At 39.9% G+C, this 17606-nt stretch overlaps 1 protein-coding gene and 1 pseudogene across 2 annotated transcripts in view; one reads left to right on the top strand and one right to left on the bottom strand.

The window, feature by feature from the left end:
• Positions 1-17606, top strand: part of ITPR2 (inositol 1,4,5-trisphosphate receptor type 2) — a 487005-nt gene that overhangs the window by 34146 nt on the left and 435253 nt on the right. For both annotated transcript variants that reach the window (XM_042991994.1, XM_042991993.1), the window contains exon 2: positions 3907-3977. In XM_042991994.1, coding sequence (XP_042847928.1) covers positions 3907-3977 — 71 coding nt within the window. The remainder of the gene's footprint in view (positions 1-3906; positions 3978-17606) is intronic.
• LOC122240318 lies at positions 9013-11780 on the bottom strand (annotated as a pseudogene).

The following is a 17606-nucleotide window of genomic DNA, read 5'->3' as shown; positions in this document are numbered from 1 at the left end:
ATGTCTTTGAGATTTTCAATGTTGTTGCATACAGCTGCAGTTTATTCACTTTTAAAATAGGTTATCTATTGTATGAAATTGTTCATTTAGTCATAATTTATTTATCCATGCTACTGTTGATGGACATGTTTTTCTCCACTTTTTGCTATCACAAACAATGCTGCCTCAAACACATTTGTACATATCTTCAGATGCATGTTTGCAAGATTTCTCTAGGGGGATATATATATCCAATTAAAATTTAGTTCACATATATTTTTGATTCACATTTATATGTAAAATCATTCAAAGTAGCTATTGAAATCTCCTTACAGAGATATCTTGAAAGGTCTAATAGTTTAGTAATTTTTTTTCTTATGAATTAGAATGAACAAATAACTTACAGTTAAGATCTTTTGAAGAGAAGATATGAAGGATAATGGGTTTTATGATAGTTGAGTTTCAGTGACAGATTGAGCATTTTGGGCTAGATCTGTAATTGCCTGATTTGGACATGAGGAGAATAAATACAGCCCACTGAAAAGTACACTGATATATTGGGTTGGAAGGGGCTATACGAGATATAGTTATTCAGAACAGGCTATCTCGGCCCTTTTCAGGATTTGGTATTTTTGATAATTTTCAGAAACACATCTGGATGGGAAATGTTTCCCACCCTTCCTTACATCTACTTTTAGGCAACTGTTTGTTGGTTCCAGTTAATTTTGACATACCAAAAATAACATCATTGACTTTTTCGGTGATTCAAAAAGTCATCCAGTCATCTACTCAATTAATAATTATTTAGCACCTTTCACATTTGAGGCCTAATGCTTAAAGTTGGGCATATTATGGTGAGCAAAACAGATGTACCGACTCTCTTGGGACTTATAATTTATAGCATTAGAGACCTATATATAAGTAAAAAATTATGATGGAGTGAGATAAGTTTTATTGACGGAGGGTAGCCTAGACTACTATGAGAGTGAAGATTAGGTACTCCTGATCCATTTAAGGAAGGTGAGAGTTTTTTTTTTAAGTTTATTCATTTATTTTGAGAGAGAGAACTAAAGAGTTGGGCGGGGGGAGGAGCAGAGAGGGAGGAGAGAGAGAATCTCAAGCAAGCTCTGTGCTGTCAGCATCAGCACAGAGCCCAGTGTGGGGCTTGAACTCACAAACCGTGAGATGGTGGCCTGAGTAGAAACAAGAGTCAGACGCTTAACTGACTGGGCCACCCAGATGCCCTGAGAGATTTTTTTAAAAATATAGATTCTTGGTCCTGATCCCCAGAAATTTGGTTCTGTAGATCTGGACCAAGGAAACTTGTTGTTGTTGTATTATGTTGTTGTATTATGATGATGAAGATGGTGATGATTTTAACTCCGCACACAATCCAGCCAATTAGCCAAATTTAGAAAATACTGTGTGTGAGTGATTAAAATGGGCACTGATCATGGCAGGGTCTCTTAAATGAACTAGCTAAGGATAGAATGGATGGTTTTTAGATAATTTCTGCTCAGAGGCCAAAGGTTGATCTTTGTATTTATCCCTATTCAGTTGTAAATTCCTGTCTTAGGTTGTAAAAGTTAACTGCCCCAGTGGTGGGTGGGAGAGACTACCTGTACTGATAGTACACACGGAAAGGACCTGGAATTGTTGGTTAGCTATAAACCCAATGAGAGTCAAAGGTGGGCCTGTCTGCCATGGAAGCTGCCATGATTTTAGGACACATAACTAACTGTAAGCTTAGTATTAGAGAGAAGTGGGGAAGGGTCCTCTAGGGAGGATTCGTTGGGAGAACACATCTGGACTCATGTGGGTAGTTTCTAGGATCATGTGTAAGGGGCATGTTGACAGTTGAGGTGTATGAAAGGATGTTGAGCTCCTTGATAAATATCCCTACGGAAAAGAATTAGAGAGAAATAGTTTCATTCATCCCAGAATAAGAAAACTTAGTCTACATCATTCCAGAAGAAAGAACTGGGACTAAAAAGGGAAAGTTATTTGGGAAGTAAGTCTCATTTATTCATCGACTCATTTATTCATATAACAAATATTTAGTATCTACTGTAACTCATTCCCAAAGTTGCCAAAGATATACTAGTAAACAAGATGGATTCAGTTCCTGACTTCATGAAGTTGCGATTTATTAGAAGATCCAGACAATTAAGCAAGCAGTTTAATGAAAATGTGATGAGAAGTATGGTAATGGGAAAGCCAGGATGCTATTTCCCCTCCATGTAAAACACCTTTCTGATATTAATACTATCAGAAAGATGGTAAATGATGAATACTCTGACCTTGGAGATAACTTAAGAAGAGGCTGTTGGGGGGTAATGAAGAAGTTTTGCCAATAACTGCCATTAAAATCCTGTGTAACTTTTAGCATCAATGATTGTATATGGCTTTGTAACAGATTCACACTTCCTTGCTTTTTTCCCCACTCCTATCCTGTCCTTCCCTTTCTTCCATTCTCATTTGCAGTTATTTAAGGCTGTATGATGAAATGATTTTGTGATTTTCACAGATGTTTGTATATAAGGAACAGGGCCAATTCTTAGAACTGAAATCATTCATAATTATTATGTTTTAATCTGGGCTATCATGTAATGGATAGGCATAGTGTTTATGTAAATGCACTGTGATCTGATTTATAGCTTCAGTTTTTTCCATCCTCTTGATGATTAATGAATGCAGATGGGGACTCTTAGTGGGCATAATAGTGGAAGCCTATATATCTGGGGAATCGGGTGTGCACAAAGAATGAGTAGAATGTCAATGCTGTTTTTCATAGAACTTTTATGTGTTCTAGATAAGATTATGGTTGCTTTGATCATTATGTTTTGAATTCTTAACATGTCTTAAGTAATTAGAAAAGCTGACCTTTAATTCACAGCATTAAAAAAAATTAAATATTATGTTGTGACATTCTCAGGACTCTATGGGCCTTTCATATTTAGTGTTATAGGCTGAACTTGGATACTGTGAAGGTTTGGGTTTGCTTTCTCTTGACCCAATGTGACTTCCTGTTTCTAAGAAAAACAGTTTTAAAGACTTTTAAAAGGAATATCTTGCATGCTTGGCAGCTCTTGTAAAACCACATGTTAGTATACCAGTGTGAATGAAGTATATTATTTAAAGAAAGAAATATCAAAGAACCATATTGCTCGACCAAATTGGCATTTTGTTTTGTGGAAGTTGGATGCCATAGAACAATCTGGTGATTTAGGAAGTGTCTGCTTTTGGTAACCAGATGAATCAGGAACCAAAAGTTTCATTTTGATTTGGTTAATCATCCTAAGTCAAGGGGACACCTGAGTCACAAATTGGGGTTTACTCTGTGCTGGAGTTGATGCAAAGTAGTGATTCTGGTTATAATGGTTTTTTGTTTGTTGCAACTTGGTCACCTACTTTGAAATGAATTCATAAATTTAGTAAATTACATGCATTCTCACAATATCCTGGAAAAAATCCAGTTATTCCTACCACTTAGTCAATGAAGAAAATGAACGTTCGTGAAGAAGCTTTGATAGTTAGATAATTCTCTTTGATCAGGAGGTTCATGTCTCCTGGCTTTCAAGTCCTGTGCCTGAGAGCTTCTTTCTCTTGGTATTGTCCTAGAAGTTGGCTTCTCATAAATATTTTAATAGGCATTAAGTATGTTTTTGTAACTACAAAGATGATTTATTCATTTGGTTAATATTCATTGAGTACCTAGTATGTATCAAGGTCTCTTCTAGAAGCAGTCTGTATGGTAAGGAATAAGGCCGGCAAGGCCTAAATCTTTTTATAAATTTATGATTGTAAAAAACTTTCATGGTGGAAAATGGTATTAAAACTCTTTGTAAATATTTATACAATGGCCACATGCAGTCTGTGCTGTATGAACATGACGATGTTAATGATGTAAACATGCTTTTCTTCTAGGTTAGTGGATGACAGATGTGTGGTGCACCCGGAGGCGGGAGACCTTGCGAACCCTCCCAAGAAATTCAGAGGTAAGAAATAAATTTTTAACATATTTAAGATATACATATTTATAAAAATATATTTGTATTATGTGGCCAAAGGGCATGGGATCATTTTTTTGTCTTAAAATAAATCATGCTAAAACTTTATGTGAAACTGTCATATATAAATATGTCCACTGAAAATTTTTTCAAAAATTTCTCCATTGTTTCTCTTCTTTTATATGTAGGAGGATTTACATTGGAAGAAGAGTTTCAATTTTTGTTTTGCTGGACAGTAGTTTATCTGTTGAAAGGAAATCTTGGTAATTAACTCTGAAAGGCTACTTTTCAAACCAATAAATACAGCCGAATATTTATTTGTGAGACTTATGCTGTAAATGTTACCGTTTCATGATCAACTCTTCACTGTAGCTTTGTAAAGTCTGTAGCTGGGTGACAGTGATTTGTTAGCTCAGCTTTTAAAATGTCACTTTGGATGGCATGTAATAACTAATGATTGTCTTAGAACTCCTTTCTAAGTATAATTTTTGTGTTAGCTTGGTAATATATCAACTGAGACATTGGTCATAATAGGAGACCAATTATAACTTGACTGTTATGAAGGAAGGATTAATGGAATCTGCAGAGAATCCTAGACAAACTAAAACCAATAATTACAAGCTTCTCAAATCAATTTCATAGTTTGTGTGTACTTACAATAATAAAAATAACTTTGAAGGAGCACTCACTTTGAACACACTGTGTAAGCATTCCTTCTCATAATGGTGAAAAGCAGCTTTCATAGGGGATAAAAATCTGGAGAGAGAGAGAGTGGAAGGGGTTCCCCAGATCTCCAGACCCAAGTCAGGGTGTGCTGCTTCCTGCGCTGGGGAAGGATGTGTTCAACATTTGACAGGTATTTCCCTTGTTTCACTCCTTGTGATAGACACTTTCCATCCAAGTCTCATTATAAGAATATATATTTCATTTTATCCAAACTCAGAATGTTGTGGGGGGCACCTGGGTGGCTCAGTTGGTTGAGCATCCCACTTCGGCTCAGGTCGTGATCTCATGGTTCATGGGTTCGAGCCCCGTGTTGGGCTCTGGGCTGACAGTTCAGAGCCTGGAGCCTGCTTCAGATTCTGTGTCTCCCTCTCTCTCTGCCCCAACCCTGTTTGCACTTTGTATCTCTCTCAAAAATAAATAAACATTAAACTCAGAATGTTGTGGAGAGAGTGACAAAAACAATAGATAATTTTTGAGTTAAATTGGTCACTTTGAATAAGAAATCCAGATTTTTCCTCTATGTGGAGATATTAACATAAAACAGGCTGTGGAAGATACACTGCCCATTGGAAGCACCATAAGACTATGTACTAGGGACCCTCCGCTAACCCTGGGCAGCGGAGGTGTTCTCTCCACAGTCCTCATTGAGGATGGACTCATGATAAAACTGCGCTGAAGGAGAGTCAGCAGTGCGTCAGGTGAGTAGAGTGGTAGCACATTAAAGATAAAAAGAAAATTTTTCAGGGCAAACTGGGACAACAAATCTGTGTTTATAACAGGAAAAAGCATGGGGTTCGGGTTTTGACTGTACTGCTCACTGGCTGTGTCATTGTAAGTAGGTCACCTAACCACTTTGAGCCTCAAAGGACATTTGTCATTGGCTGATGGGAGCAGGGGTGGGTAATAACAAGAACAATGCCCACCACACAGAGCTTTCTGAGGCCTAAATCTTTCCAGAGAATAAATGTAAAGTGTTTTAAATCATTACAGAAATGATAGCTAACTTATAATAGAAAGGCATCATGTATTTCCTTTTAACGTATTTGACTCTGCTCTTAGATTGTAACCTCTTTAGGGACAGGATTCTACTCTTTTTTTGTGTGTGTTTTCCAGGCATTTGCTCATACTAGACATCCAAAAAGTAGCCATTAGATGGTTTTGGATAAGACACCCAAACTCTCCCTGGGGCCAAGTGACAAAACTTGGTTCCTGGGACTGCTCCACACTTCACTGCCACGAGATTGGATAGTCTTACTCCTCTGTTGGTAAGGGGGTGGGGGATTCCTCTTTCACAGATAACCTTCAGGGTTTGTGGCCACCTTTTTTTTCTTTTCCTTTTTCCCAGTGAAGTGAATTGTTTTAAAGCATTAAGATTATTTTAGTGTATGTGAAGGAACACCATGGTAACACTCTGTACCCGGTAGGTAATTATATACAGATGCTTGGTGTCATTATTCAGCGGGCACTGGCTCAAAGTATGAATCACTCAGGTGCTCTAGCCCGCCCCTGGAAGGCTGGCTTTTCCTGTAATCTGGTACTTTAGGTCATTGTCCTTACTAGTTTGCTCTTATTTTCTATCTTATTCCATTCATCATTGGAGAAGGAGGGCCCCCCCCCCTTTTTTTTATTGAGGATTTAGGGTTTCCTTTTATCTTAAAGCTCTGACTCTTTTCTGATGATTCTTGGAACTCTGTCATGGCAGAGCCATGGAGGAGAATTCCGAGTTGGGCTTGCCTCTGCCTTGGTCTCCAGACTACTCAGAAGCCACAAGCAGGCCTTGTTGTCCCAGATGTCATGTTTTTCGGCATAACTTGTCCTCTTACAGCTCTTGCATTTCACCGTTCTCTGCCTGTGGTGTATTTCCCTGTGCCCTCTGGCTTTAAAAACCATCGCTTTTTCATAGATTTGCCGCCCAGCATCACCACCCCTGCATTTCCAGACTCCTCTGCCAAGTTTCCAGAGCACCCTCCCTTATTGTTACTTTTTAGATAAGGTGAAGAAACAATAGCATATCACAGTTCCGCTACACCTCAGTTCCTCTCGCCTCAGCCACACAAATGGTATTCTCAAATTAATTTGGAAAGATTTTTGTTTTTCACAGTCTGTTATTTGTTCAAGTGAATCATATGGTTGTAGAGCTTCTAGGCAATTAGAAGTTAATCTACTGCAACTCCCCCAGTGTTTGGAATGAGGAGGCAAAGTTCCAAAAAGGTTAAAATGATTCTCTCCAATACACACAATTATACAACGAAATATTCTTTTGACTATGTCACATTGCCTCACATATGAACAGAGGAAGCTGAATTTTAACAAATAACTTCCCAAGGGCTATTTAAAACCCGATTGATAGCTATTTTTCAGTAGACACCACACAATCAGACTAATACTAACAGAAGCACAGTGGCTTTCTCTTGTGAGTGCAAAATTCCTTTCATGGTCAAATATTGTCTATTTTCTTAAAAGATAAACTTTAAACTGTGGAATAAATTCAGAAGTACAGAAGAGTTGTAAAAGCAGCATAGAGAGTTCCCTTTCACCCAGTTTCCCCTTAGGTTAGCATCTTACATCACCAGGGTGCATTTGGTTATGCTAAGAAATTACTATTTGTACATTATTATTGACTAAATTTGAGACTTCCTTTGGATTTCACTAGTTTTTTGGCTACTTGCCTTTCCTTATTCGTGATTGCATTCAAGATCCCACAGCGTATTTAGTTATCATGCTCTTTAGTCTAATCTGGTCTGTGACATTTTCTGTCTTTCCTCATTTTTCATGACCTTGATACTTTTGAAGAATGCTGGCCAGGTATTGTGTAGAATGTCCCTCATTTGGGGTTTGCCTAATGTTTTTGTCATGATTAGACTGGCGTCAAGTTTGAGAAGAATACCACTGAGCTTCACTGCCCTTCTTGCAACATATCAGGGACACAAAATATCAACATGTTTGATCACTGGTCCTGGTTTTTTGATATACAATTTAATCCTCCTTTATACTAAATTATGGCAGTTATTTTTGTTGAATTTATATTCTTTTGGTTTTCCTTTTTTTTTTTTTTTCCTAGTTCCTTTATATACTTCTGTCCCTACCCCTAACCCCCTACTCTATAGAAAGCTCTTCTCTGATGTGGATTTTTCTTAAAGTCTTTGCTCTACTGATACACGTACATTTTATTTTGGAAGGTGAAGCTAATATAAATCAAGGCAAAAGAGGCTGTGTGTCCTTTTATTACCATCAGGGTGATAAAATATAGAAGTAATAGAGGGGTGCCTGGGTGGCTCAGTCGGTTAAGTGTCTGACTTCACCTCAGGTCATGATTCCATGGTCTGTGACTTTGAGCCCTGCATCAGGCTCTGTGCTGACAGCTCAGAGCCTGGAGCCTGCTTTGGATTCTGTGTCTCCCTCTCACTGCTCCCCACCCCCTCTCGCTCACACACTCTCTCTCTCAAAGATAAATAAACATTAAAAAAAAAAAAAAGAAATAATAGAGAACCCAGGAAGCCACCCCCCCCCCCCCCCCCCCGGGACTGAGGGAAGAGAAGATGGCCCCTTCTTCTGGTTGATTAGATACTCCCCAGGGTTGGCCTTGGCCCATTTGGTCTTGCAATTTTCAGCTCTTGAGATCTGTGGTCATTTGACATGTGACTGTTTCGTAACCTACCATGCCTATCAAGTGGACACATCTAGCAAGCAAAAAGTCATTCTGAAGCAGTCAGAATGCTTCCGGAATTAGAGCTAAAATAGAGAAATCTGCTCTGTTGTGCAACACTAATGTAGGTAGTGAAAAATCAGGGACTTGGGAGAAGATTGACAAGATTATTTCTTCAACTCAATTCCTTTTCTTCACATAATTCAAGGAAGTCTCTTTGAAGGCTGGGACTGTCACCTTTTGCCTCCAGTCATGGAGGTTACACACACAAGTGCTTAAGTGAGAAAGCCATCTTGCAAGGTAGTACCTTTGGATTTTTGTGTAGTTGACCGTGTCAGCCTTGCGTAACACAGTGATTCACCAGTATGAGCCAGTTTAACGATTGCTGTGTTGGATTTCTTCAGAATTAGGGTTAGTGTAATTACTTGATGATGACTGAAACAATTTCAGATTTGAAATAACATTGGTTGAGCATTTAAACCATGCTACGCTGTGCTTGGGGCTTCCTATGCATGATTATGTGGTAATTACAATACCCCTATAAAGTGGAAATTGTTGCTCTTCCCAGTTTTGCAGTTGACAGAGTCAAGTACAAAGAAGTTATGCCGCTGTCTTAATGTCACTGATTCCAGAGCTGTTTGTTTTGAATCACTATGCCATACCGTGTACTGAACTATGCCCTCCTATAAGTTTTAGTTGTTGGTTCTAAAAAGCCACACAGATTAAATCTAATTCCTCTTCCACACAACAGCCCTTTTAAATACTTGTTTAGAATGATCATGTTTCTGCAGATTTTTCCTCCTGCAGGCTTAATTTTTAAAAACTCTTTCGCCTGTGGCCAGTCACAAAGTCTTCAGTGATTTCTCCAGTTTTCATTATACTGTCTTGTTTGTTTTCTGGTTGGGCTTCTATTTGTCGGTGTAATTCTTTTTTTTTTTTTTCTTTCATAAGTGAGTTTTTATTGGTTGTTCTGAGGATCAGTACAGATGATTCAATTTGTACACAATGCTTAATGTATGTACCAAAAATCTAAAAAATCATGTAGTTGTGATTCTTTTCCAAAAGTTATTCCAGTGACCTTCCAGCTTAAAATTTGGAGGCAGATTTTCCTTAGCAGTACATCAAGTACCAATATCTTCAAATGTTGATATGCTGTTGCATTGTTAAGCCCCCTTGATTCACAATTTAATATCATATATACTACATACTCAATGTTCAATTTTGCACAACATATTAACAAAGTTGCTAGGAAATTGGGCTACCACCACCAAGATGTTACAGAATGCACAAAATTCTGACAGGGGAGAGCTAAGATCAAGGAAACAATTCTACCAAAAACAACATGGGGATACAAGTAATTTAAAATGTTCAAGACATTAAACGCACGACCGACTCTAAATTGCCTTTTAGTATGTTTGGTATTATAAGATATAAAAACTATCCCATACGTGGAATGTTAAGCTGGCACCTAAGACGATCACAGCCTCCCGTATTTTCTATTTTCTGGTTGTACAACCCCACTGTTTTCTGGTTGTACCAAAAAATGAACACCCAGCAAGTGATTTCACCTCTTCAAAAAAAGCATTTACACTTAAAAAAATGGGATGAGGTGGGATCTCCTCCTTCTTAAAAATGTGTCTAGAGCTACTAAAAAACTTGCATTTACAAAATAACTGATAAAAATATTCCTCTGGGTTGTACAAGAAGGGAGACAGCAAACACCGATAAGACCTGGGATATGATATTAATCAGACTTGGCTTCTTTCTCTCCTGCTTCCTCAGAGGCTGCACTCTCCTTGTTTTCAGTTTCTCTGTTTTCTGCAGGCAAGTCTTCTTTCATGTCTTGGTGAGCCCCTTCAGCCTGTTTTCCCTTTGCTCCCCCTTTCCCCTTTGTTTGCACTTATTGTCTGAAGATTTATCCTTTCCCCGCTGCCGCCTTTTTCTGCTTCGCTTCCACTTTTGCAGGAGCAGGTTGAGCTGACAACCTCACCCACCTCCTCTTGGGCTCCTCCTTCCCGCCCCCTCGGCGGAGCTGACCTCCCTCTTGGGCATCCTGGTGGTGAGACTGGCGTGTGCAGGTGCCTGCTGGCTGCCCATGCCCAGAGCCTTCAGGAAGCCCAGCTGCCTGGCTACTGCCAGAGGTGCTGCAACCCCGGTCAGTGTAATTCTTGGTGGTTGTAGAAAGAAGAGAACGTAGTACATTTGGGTGCAGTATTATGAGACTCTTATTTTGGGATACTGTGCTTGTGGCCCAAGAGTCCTGGGCAGGATCCCTAACTCACCTCCAGCTGTTAGTCAACCTAGATTCCTGATGTGTTTTCATTTGCATCTCTAATCCTCATTTTCCTCCTCCTGTGCTGTATAATTGGTACTTTGGTACCAAGCAGAGAATCTGTTACATTTCATCTTATTAGCATTGATTGGCTCATTATTCTAGCCTGCCACTCACTCTGACTCTCTCTCTCTCTCTCTCTCTCTCTCTCTCTCTCTCTCTCTGATCTTAACTCTTATCCAAATTATTTATTCAAACTCCCAGGCTTATGACACCTGGAAATTCGTTAAGTTGGTTCAAGGTAAATGTGTGATCCATGTGTTATTCCAGTATTTTTGCATATCTCTGAGAAGTAGATTAGGAATGTGTATGTCAGCGTCCCTACAAATCAGACCTTGGAAGGCGTGGATGGAGGTAGTCAGTTTGGGAGGTGATCTCTTGCAGCACGGATAATGGAGTGGGGGAGAGTGAGCCTAAAGAAAGAAAAGGCAACAAATTGTTCATGAATGTCCATCACTGTGGCAACCAGAGCTCAGTGCTTCTGGGGTCCTCTGAGACTCCATGGGGACCATGCCTCAGAATCTCCTACCCATGGACAGAAAGTCTGGGGCCAAATTCTATCCTCTGTGGGTTACGGGTTGGCCCTCTTCCACAGCACACTTCTGGGCTGCTCCTCTTTGAAACTGAGCAAGGTCTCCAAGTATCAGGGAAAGCTCTCATAAAGGAGATGGAGGGGTTTGAGTTTGGAGGCTGCTGGCATGCTGGGAACTGTCCACTGCAGTTGTCAGTGAGCTTGGGCCTGAAGACAGTCACATCACTTGTGCCTGCTCGGAAGTTGCACCTGTTTCCTTACTTGAAAGACCCGCAGTTAGACTATAAACTGTATGAGGGTAAATACTATGTTAGCCTTGCATTCTGGGGAATTGCCAAGGTCAAGAACAGTGCTTTGCATATTGTCAGTGCCGAATGAATTTTCGTTGAATTAATGAATGAAGTTCTAAAAAAAATTATAACTCTTAAAGGCAATATAATTTCAGATGCTTGTTTTGGGGTCTTAACGCTACCCAGCGTGTAACAAAATTGCTGGCTGATGAGTTGTTTTAAAATAAAACCATGTGCGGCATCTGGATAGCTCAGTCGGTTAAGCCCCCAACTCTTGGTTTTGGCTCAGGTCATGATCTCATGGTTCTGGAGTTCAAGTCCTGCATTTGACTCTGCACTGACAGTGTGGAACCTGCTTGAGATTCTCTCTCTCTGTCCCTCCCCCACTTGTGCACTCTCTCAAAATAAATAAATAAAAACTTTACATAAAATATGTAAAGCAATGTGTAGACCTGTTGTCTTTTTTTTTTTTTTTTTTTTACAATTTATTCATTTTTGAGAGATAGAGAAAGAAAGAGTACTAGCGGGGTAAGGGCAGAGAGAGAGGGAGACACAGAATCCGAAGCAGGCTCCAGGCTCTGAGCTGTCAGCACAGAGCCTGATGCAGGGCTTGACCGCAAGACCATGACCTGAGCCAAAGTCGGATGCTTAACCAGCTGAGCCACCCAAGCACCCCTATTTTGTTATAGTCTTACATTCTACTCTAAATTTAAGTTCATTGGTATCAAGTGTGCATTCTAACATATAAATCTGTAGGGTGAATAGCAGAAGATGAAAACTTCTATGTGTATCGAGTGACTTTTTTAGCATTTTATACTTTCCTGCTACACAAAGAAGTTTAGGAAAGTCCAATGGATTTCCAAACCAACATTACATGCTTAATACAAAAATATCTTTAAAATTCTCTAGTCGAATGTTACTGCTGTGCCGATCATGTGTCATTATGGTATGTCATCACAGTAAGAACCTTCTGCGGCTAATATTAAACTCCAGGAGGCAGTGGAAATTGGATACTAAGTTTACTCTTCTCAGGGAGGTTTCGGAGAAGGCCTAAAGGGTGAAATGAAAAGAGACTGCCTCTTTGCTTCTTCTGTTGGAGCTAGTCAGGGTTGTAAAAGTGTTCGCACTTTAAAATCCTTCAGTCTCTATTGGAGGAGTTTGCTGTGGTTCTGAATGGTCAAACCAGATTGCTTTGGAAGCCTCACAAATTGGTATGTAGGGTAGCACTCCCACAATTATTGTGTATCTAAGATAAATACAGTACGTGAGCTTTGATTTGTGGCTTTATGTTGTGAAGTTTAATTCCCTCCCTTCAGAAGTGAGGGACAGACAATGAACACTTGTAATGTGTGTGTTTAATGGCGTTAGGACCACTGTCTTTCCAGTGGGACTTGCCCACTTGCTAATCGTGTATCAATGGGCCAATTCCTGTGCTGCTAGCTCTTGTGTAAAAATCTCTCTTCTAATATTGGGTATGAAGTTGGTTGTGTGTCTAACTTCCTTATAAATACTGAATAAATGCCCTTTGTGAGAATTTTAATAGCCACGACTATACTCTTTCTAAGAATAGAAAGTCCTAAATGTTGGATTTCTTACCTTTGAGACCTTAAGGTAGCCTTTATCCATGTTACCTTGTTTAATTCTTAATAGTGCCATTCTACAAATGTGGAAGCCACTCTTCAGAGAAGTAAAGTCATCTGCTCAAGGTCACACAGTTACTAGGTGGTGAGGCAAGTTTCTTTGAAGCTAGTATTCTTCAATACTGTCAGATCTTGGGATATGTTTGGTAGAGATTTATTCAATATCCACTGTGCTCAGTGCAGTGTGTGAACTTGTTGCTACAGTTCAAGCCAGTCAGAAATGAATGCTGCTCTCAAGGAATTTATAATCTAATGAGGGAGATAAGATGTATTGGTAAACAATTATAACACAAGGTAGAAAGTGATAAAGGCTAAATAAAAAGGTGTGGTGATGGTATTGCAGGAGGATGGAGATTGTAATTTCCTGTTTTGAGAGGTGAGGAAAGCTTCTTAATTAAGATAGCATTTGACTTGTAGGTTAAAAAATGGGTACCCGTGGGGGAGGCACATCCAGGTTTTCAGGCTGAGTATGAACCTCTTCATGAAAGTAGTTCCTGGGTAATAATAGTTGGTATGCAAAGCTAAATTGCATGTCTTCTTAAAACAGTGACGGAATGCTTGGCATTCTTTCAAATATAATGCCGAGATGAAAGCACTAAGCCATTATCCCAGTAAATGTGGTTTTCTAGAAGATAAGCTAATGATAATTACATGTGACCAAGCCTATTGTACTGCCACCCCGGCTGCTGATCACAAACATTTATTTAGTTTTTACTCTATATTAGGTAATGTTCGAAATGCTTCACATTCTACTAATCCATTTAATCTTTACACAACCCTAAGAGATAAGTGCGATTATTGAAATATTATTACCTGCATGAGTTAGGTAGGTGCTAGGCCAGAAATAAAACAACAGCAGCAGCAACAACACCAAAAACCAATGGCTTATCTAAGATAGAAGTTATTGGAGAAGGCCATGTGAAGACAGAGACAGAGCATGCAGTTACGTTGCTACAAGCCAAGGAATACCTTGGGCCACCAGAAGCTGGAAGAGACAAGACAGTATTATTTCCTAGAGCCCTCAGAGGGAATATGGCTCTGTCGACACCTTGACTTTGGACTTATGGCCTTCAGAACTCCACGAGAATAAATTTCTGTTTTAGCCACCAAGTTTGTAGTCATTTGTTATGGCAACCACAGGAAGCTTATACATATGGCCACATCTTGCCACAAGGAGACTGAGGAATGTGGTGGTTAGTGGGCTGGCCCCATGCCTACCTAAACTCAAGAGTTCTATTACCGAAAGGAAGAAGAGAGGGGTGCCTGGGTGGCTCAGTCGGTTGAGCATCCGACTTTGGCTCAGGTCATGATCTCGCAGTTTGCGAGTTCGAGCCCCGCATCGGGCTCTGTGCTGACAGCTCAGAGCCTGGAGCCTGGTTTGGATTCTGTGTCTCCCTCTCTCTGCTCCTCCCCCACTCATGCTTGCGCTCTCTCTCTCTCTCAGAAATAAACATTAAAAAAAATTTTAAAAAGGAAGAAGAGAATGGGTATTGGGGGTGAGGGGTAATATTCTCTGGCACATCTCATTTTATAGCTGAGGAAATTGAGGTATGGAGAAGTTATATAACTTGTTCAAGGTTTTCCAATGGAAAGGAAGCAAAGCTTTGATTGAAATCCTGACCCTTCACCATTAACTACATTGCTTTGAAGCCCAAGGGGCTTCAGAAGCACAGAGAAGAGGATTTTAAGTGGCTTAGGAATTCAGAGGAAGAATGGAGGTGAGCTAGAGCTGTGGAAGAATGGGTGGTTGTTAGCTAGCTGGAAAGGAGGGGGTTTGAGGAGAAAGAGGCATTTCTGGCTGAGGTGCAGAGGTGTGCAGCGACATGACCCATTTGTGTTTGTGGCTTTTAAGAATGTTTAAAGCTTAGGAGAATGTGGAAGAGTGGCAGAGATGAGCCGGGAGAAAGGTCAGATGCCTCACGGCCTTGTATGTCGCACTGAGGCATTTGATATTTATGTTAAGACAGTGGAGGACTGTTAAAGAATTTTAAGCCAGTCTGAGACGTGATCAGAATTGAAATTTTGAAAGACTTTTCTTTTACATGGGGAGGTTGGAAATACAGGATGGGATATCAACCAGGAGACTGTTAAAATAGTTCAGAAAATTTGATAATGGACTAAGCTAGTAGCTATGGATGGCAAGAAAGAGATATATTTGGCCATATTAGGACTTGATAACCTATTATATGTGGGAGTGGGGTAGGAGGTGGTGAGGGAGAGCAGGTGTCCCAGAATTCTCCGAGGCTTCAGATTTTGGCAGTGTGGTAGATATTAGTAGCGTGTATTGAGATATGGAATACGAAAGAAATTACCTGATAGAGGAGGGCAGTTATGTAAGTTCTTTCCTTCTTACTTCAAAACACCCACAAACCGAGTGGCTCACACAGTATCCATTTGTTTAACGCATGAATCTGCAGGTTCGTTGGCTGATTCTTTTGTTCTGAGCTGGTGTGGCTGGTTTCTGCTGAACTGGCTCATGCATCTGCAGGTATCTGACATCTGGATGGTCCAGAATGGCTTCCTTCACATATCTGCCAGTGGATAGGTTGTTGATGGGGGTGGCTGAACCTCCATCTTATTACCTGGAGAGCCAGTTCAGATTCTTCACCTAGGGATAGTGTGACAACAGAAAGAAAGGGCAAACATCAGTGCTCATCAGTGTTCAAACCTCTGCTTGTGTTACATGTGCTAATGTGATACGGCTAAGTTCAGATGCAAAGAATGGAGACATTGGCTGTGCCTTTTGAGAGGTGGAGGTGCAAAGTCACCTGCAAAGGGACCCGCATAGAGGGATGGGAAGAATGTAGGACCTTTTTGCAGTTTACCACGGTACTGAACTTGGTTCTGGAAACCTTTCTGCCAGAGAGGTAGATTTAGAAGATTGCTGGATATATTGATCTGAAGGCTCAGGAGACAAATCTTGATGGAAAAATAGAGATTTGAAATTTATTAAGATATGGGTAGCATTTTAAAGCTGTGGGAGTGAAAAGCAAAGAGGACCCTAACTGGAATCTCTGCCAATAGCAACATATAAGGTGCCACAAGAAAACATCACCGTATCGAGAGCCACCATGAAATACCACTATAAAAGTGGCTAAAATTAAAAAAAAAATACAGAAAATGCCAAGTGTTGACAAGGATGCAGATCAACTAGGACTGTTGTACATTGCTGGTGGTGTATAAGACACTACAGCCATTTTGAAGGTTTATTTATTTTTGAGAGAGAGAGAGAATGAATGAATAAGCAGGGCATGGGCAGAGAGAGAAGGGGAGACAGAGAATCCAAAGCAGGTTCTGTGCTCAGTGCAGAAGGTCAGATGTGGGGCTTGAACTCAACGAACCGCAAGGTCATGATCTGAGCCAAAGTCGGTCGTTTAACCAACTGAGCCAACCAGGCTCGCCTAGCCATTTTGGAAAAGAGTTTGGCAGTTTCTTATAAGGTTAAATGTGTACATACCATATGACCTCCAACTTTCACTCTTAAGTATGAACTAAAAGCAATGACAAATTAAGTTCACACGAAGATTTGTACATGAATGTTTGTAGCAAAAACCGGAAACAATAAAAATGACAACTGGTCTTGGATAACCAATATATGCAATGGTATATCCACATAATGGAACATTACTCAGTAGTAAAAAGGAATGAAGGACTGATATGCCCAACAACACAGATGAATCTCAAAAGTGTTATCTAAGTAAAAGAAGCCAGTTTCAAATGGCTACGTAATATATGACTGCATTAATATGCCATTCTGCAAAAGGCTGAGGCAGGAGGGATGGATTTAGCCAGTTAAAGATAGGATGGACCTGAGGTAGTTAAAAGTTCTGTTGACCCAGAAGTACTCTCTTGACTTCACTGAAAAAAAAAAAGTCTCCCCATTCAACACTTGTGTGACTTTTTTTTTTTTTTTTTTAACCTCTAAGGTTGGCTGTGTGGGAAGATAGAGAAAGACCTTATTCATTCAGAACTCTTTGTCCTTGGTGAGGTCTTCAGATAGTCATATGATATAGTATTAATTTGGGGGAAATGAATGATCTTTACGATAATTTATTTTAATCACTTTTATAGGATGTTTGCTCTTCTAAATGATATGGAGGGTTAGAGGTTTTCTACCTGTGCTATACTTACTATAAACTTTGTATTCCTTAGGAAAATAATCCAATTTTATTATTCCAGTGGAGTTCCCTATGGGAAATGCTTGCTTGCTTGCTTTCTTTCTTTCTTTCTTTCTTTCTTTCTTTCTTTCTTTCTTTCCTTCTTTCTTTTATGTTTATTTTTGAGAGAGAGAGAGAGAGAGAGAGAGTGTGGGTGGGGGAGGGACAGAGAGAGAGGGAGAGACAGACTCTGAAGTAGGCTCCAGGCTCTGAGCTGTCAGCATAGAGCTCAATGAGGGGCTCAAGATCAGGAACCATGAGATCATGACCAGAGTCGAAGTCAGATGCTTAACT

The sequence above is a fragment of the Panthera tigris genome, chromosome B4, assembly GCF_018350195.1.
Source record: "Panthera tigris isolate Pti1 chromosome B4, P.tigris_Pti1_mat1.1, whole genome shotgun sequence".
Classification (NCBI taxonomy): Eukaryota; Metazoa; Chordata; class Mammalia; order Carnivora; family Felidae; genus Panthera; species Panthera tigris.
This window is presented reverse-complemented; position numbering and strand designations above follow the sequence as displayed.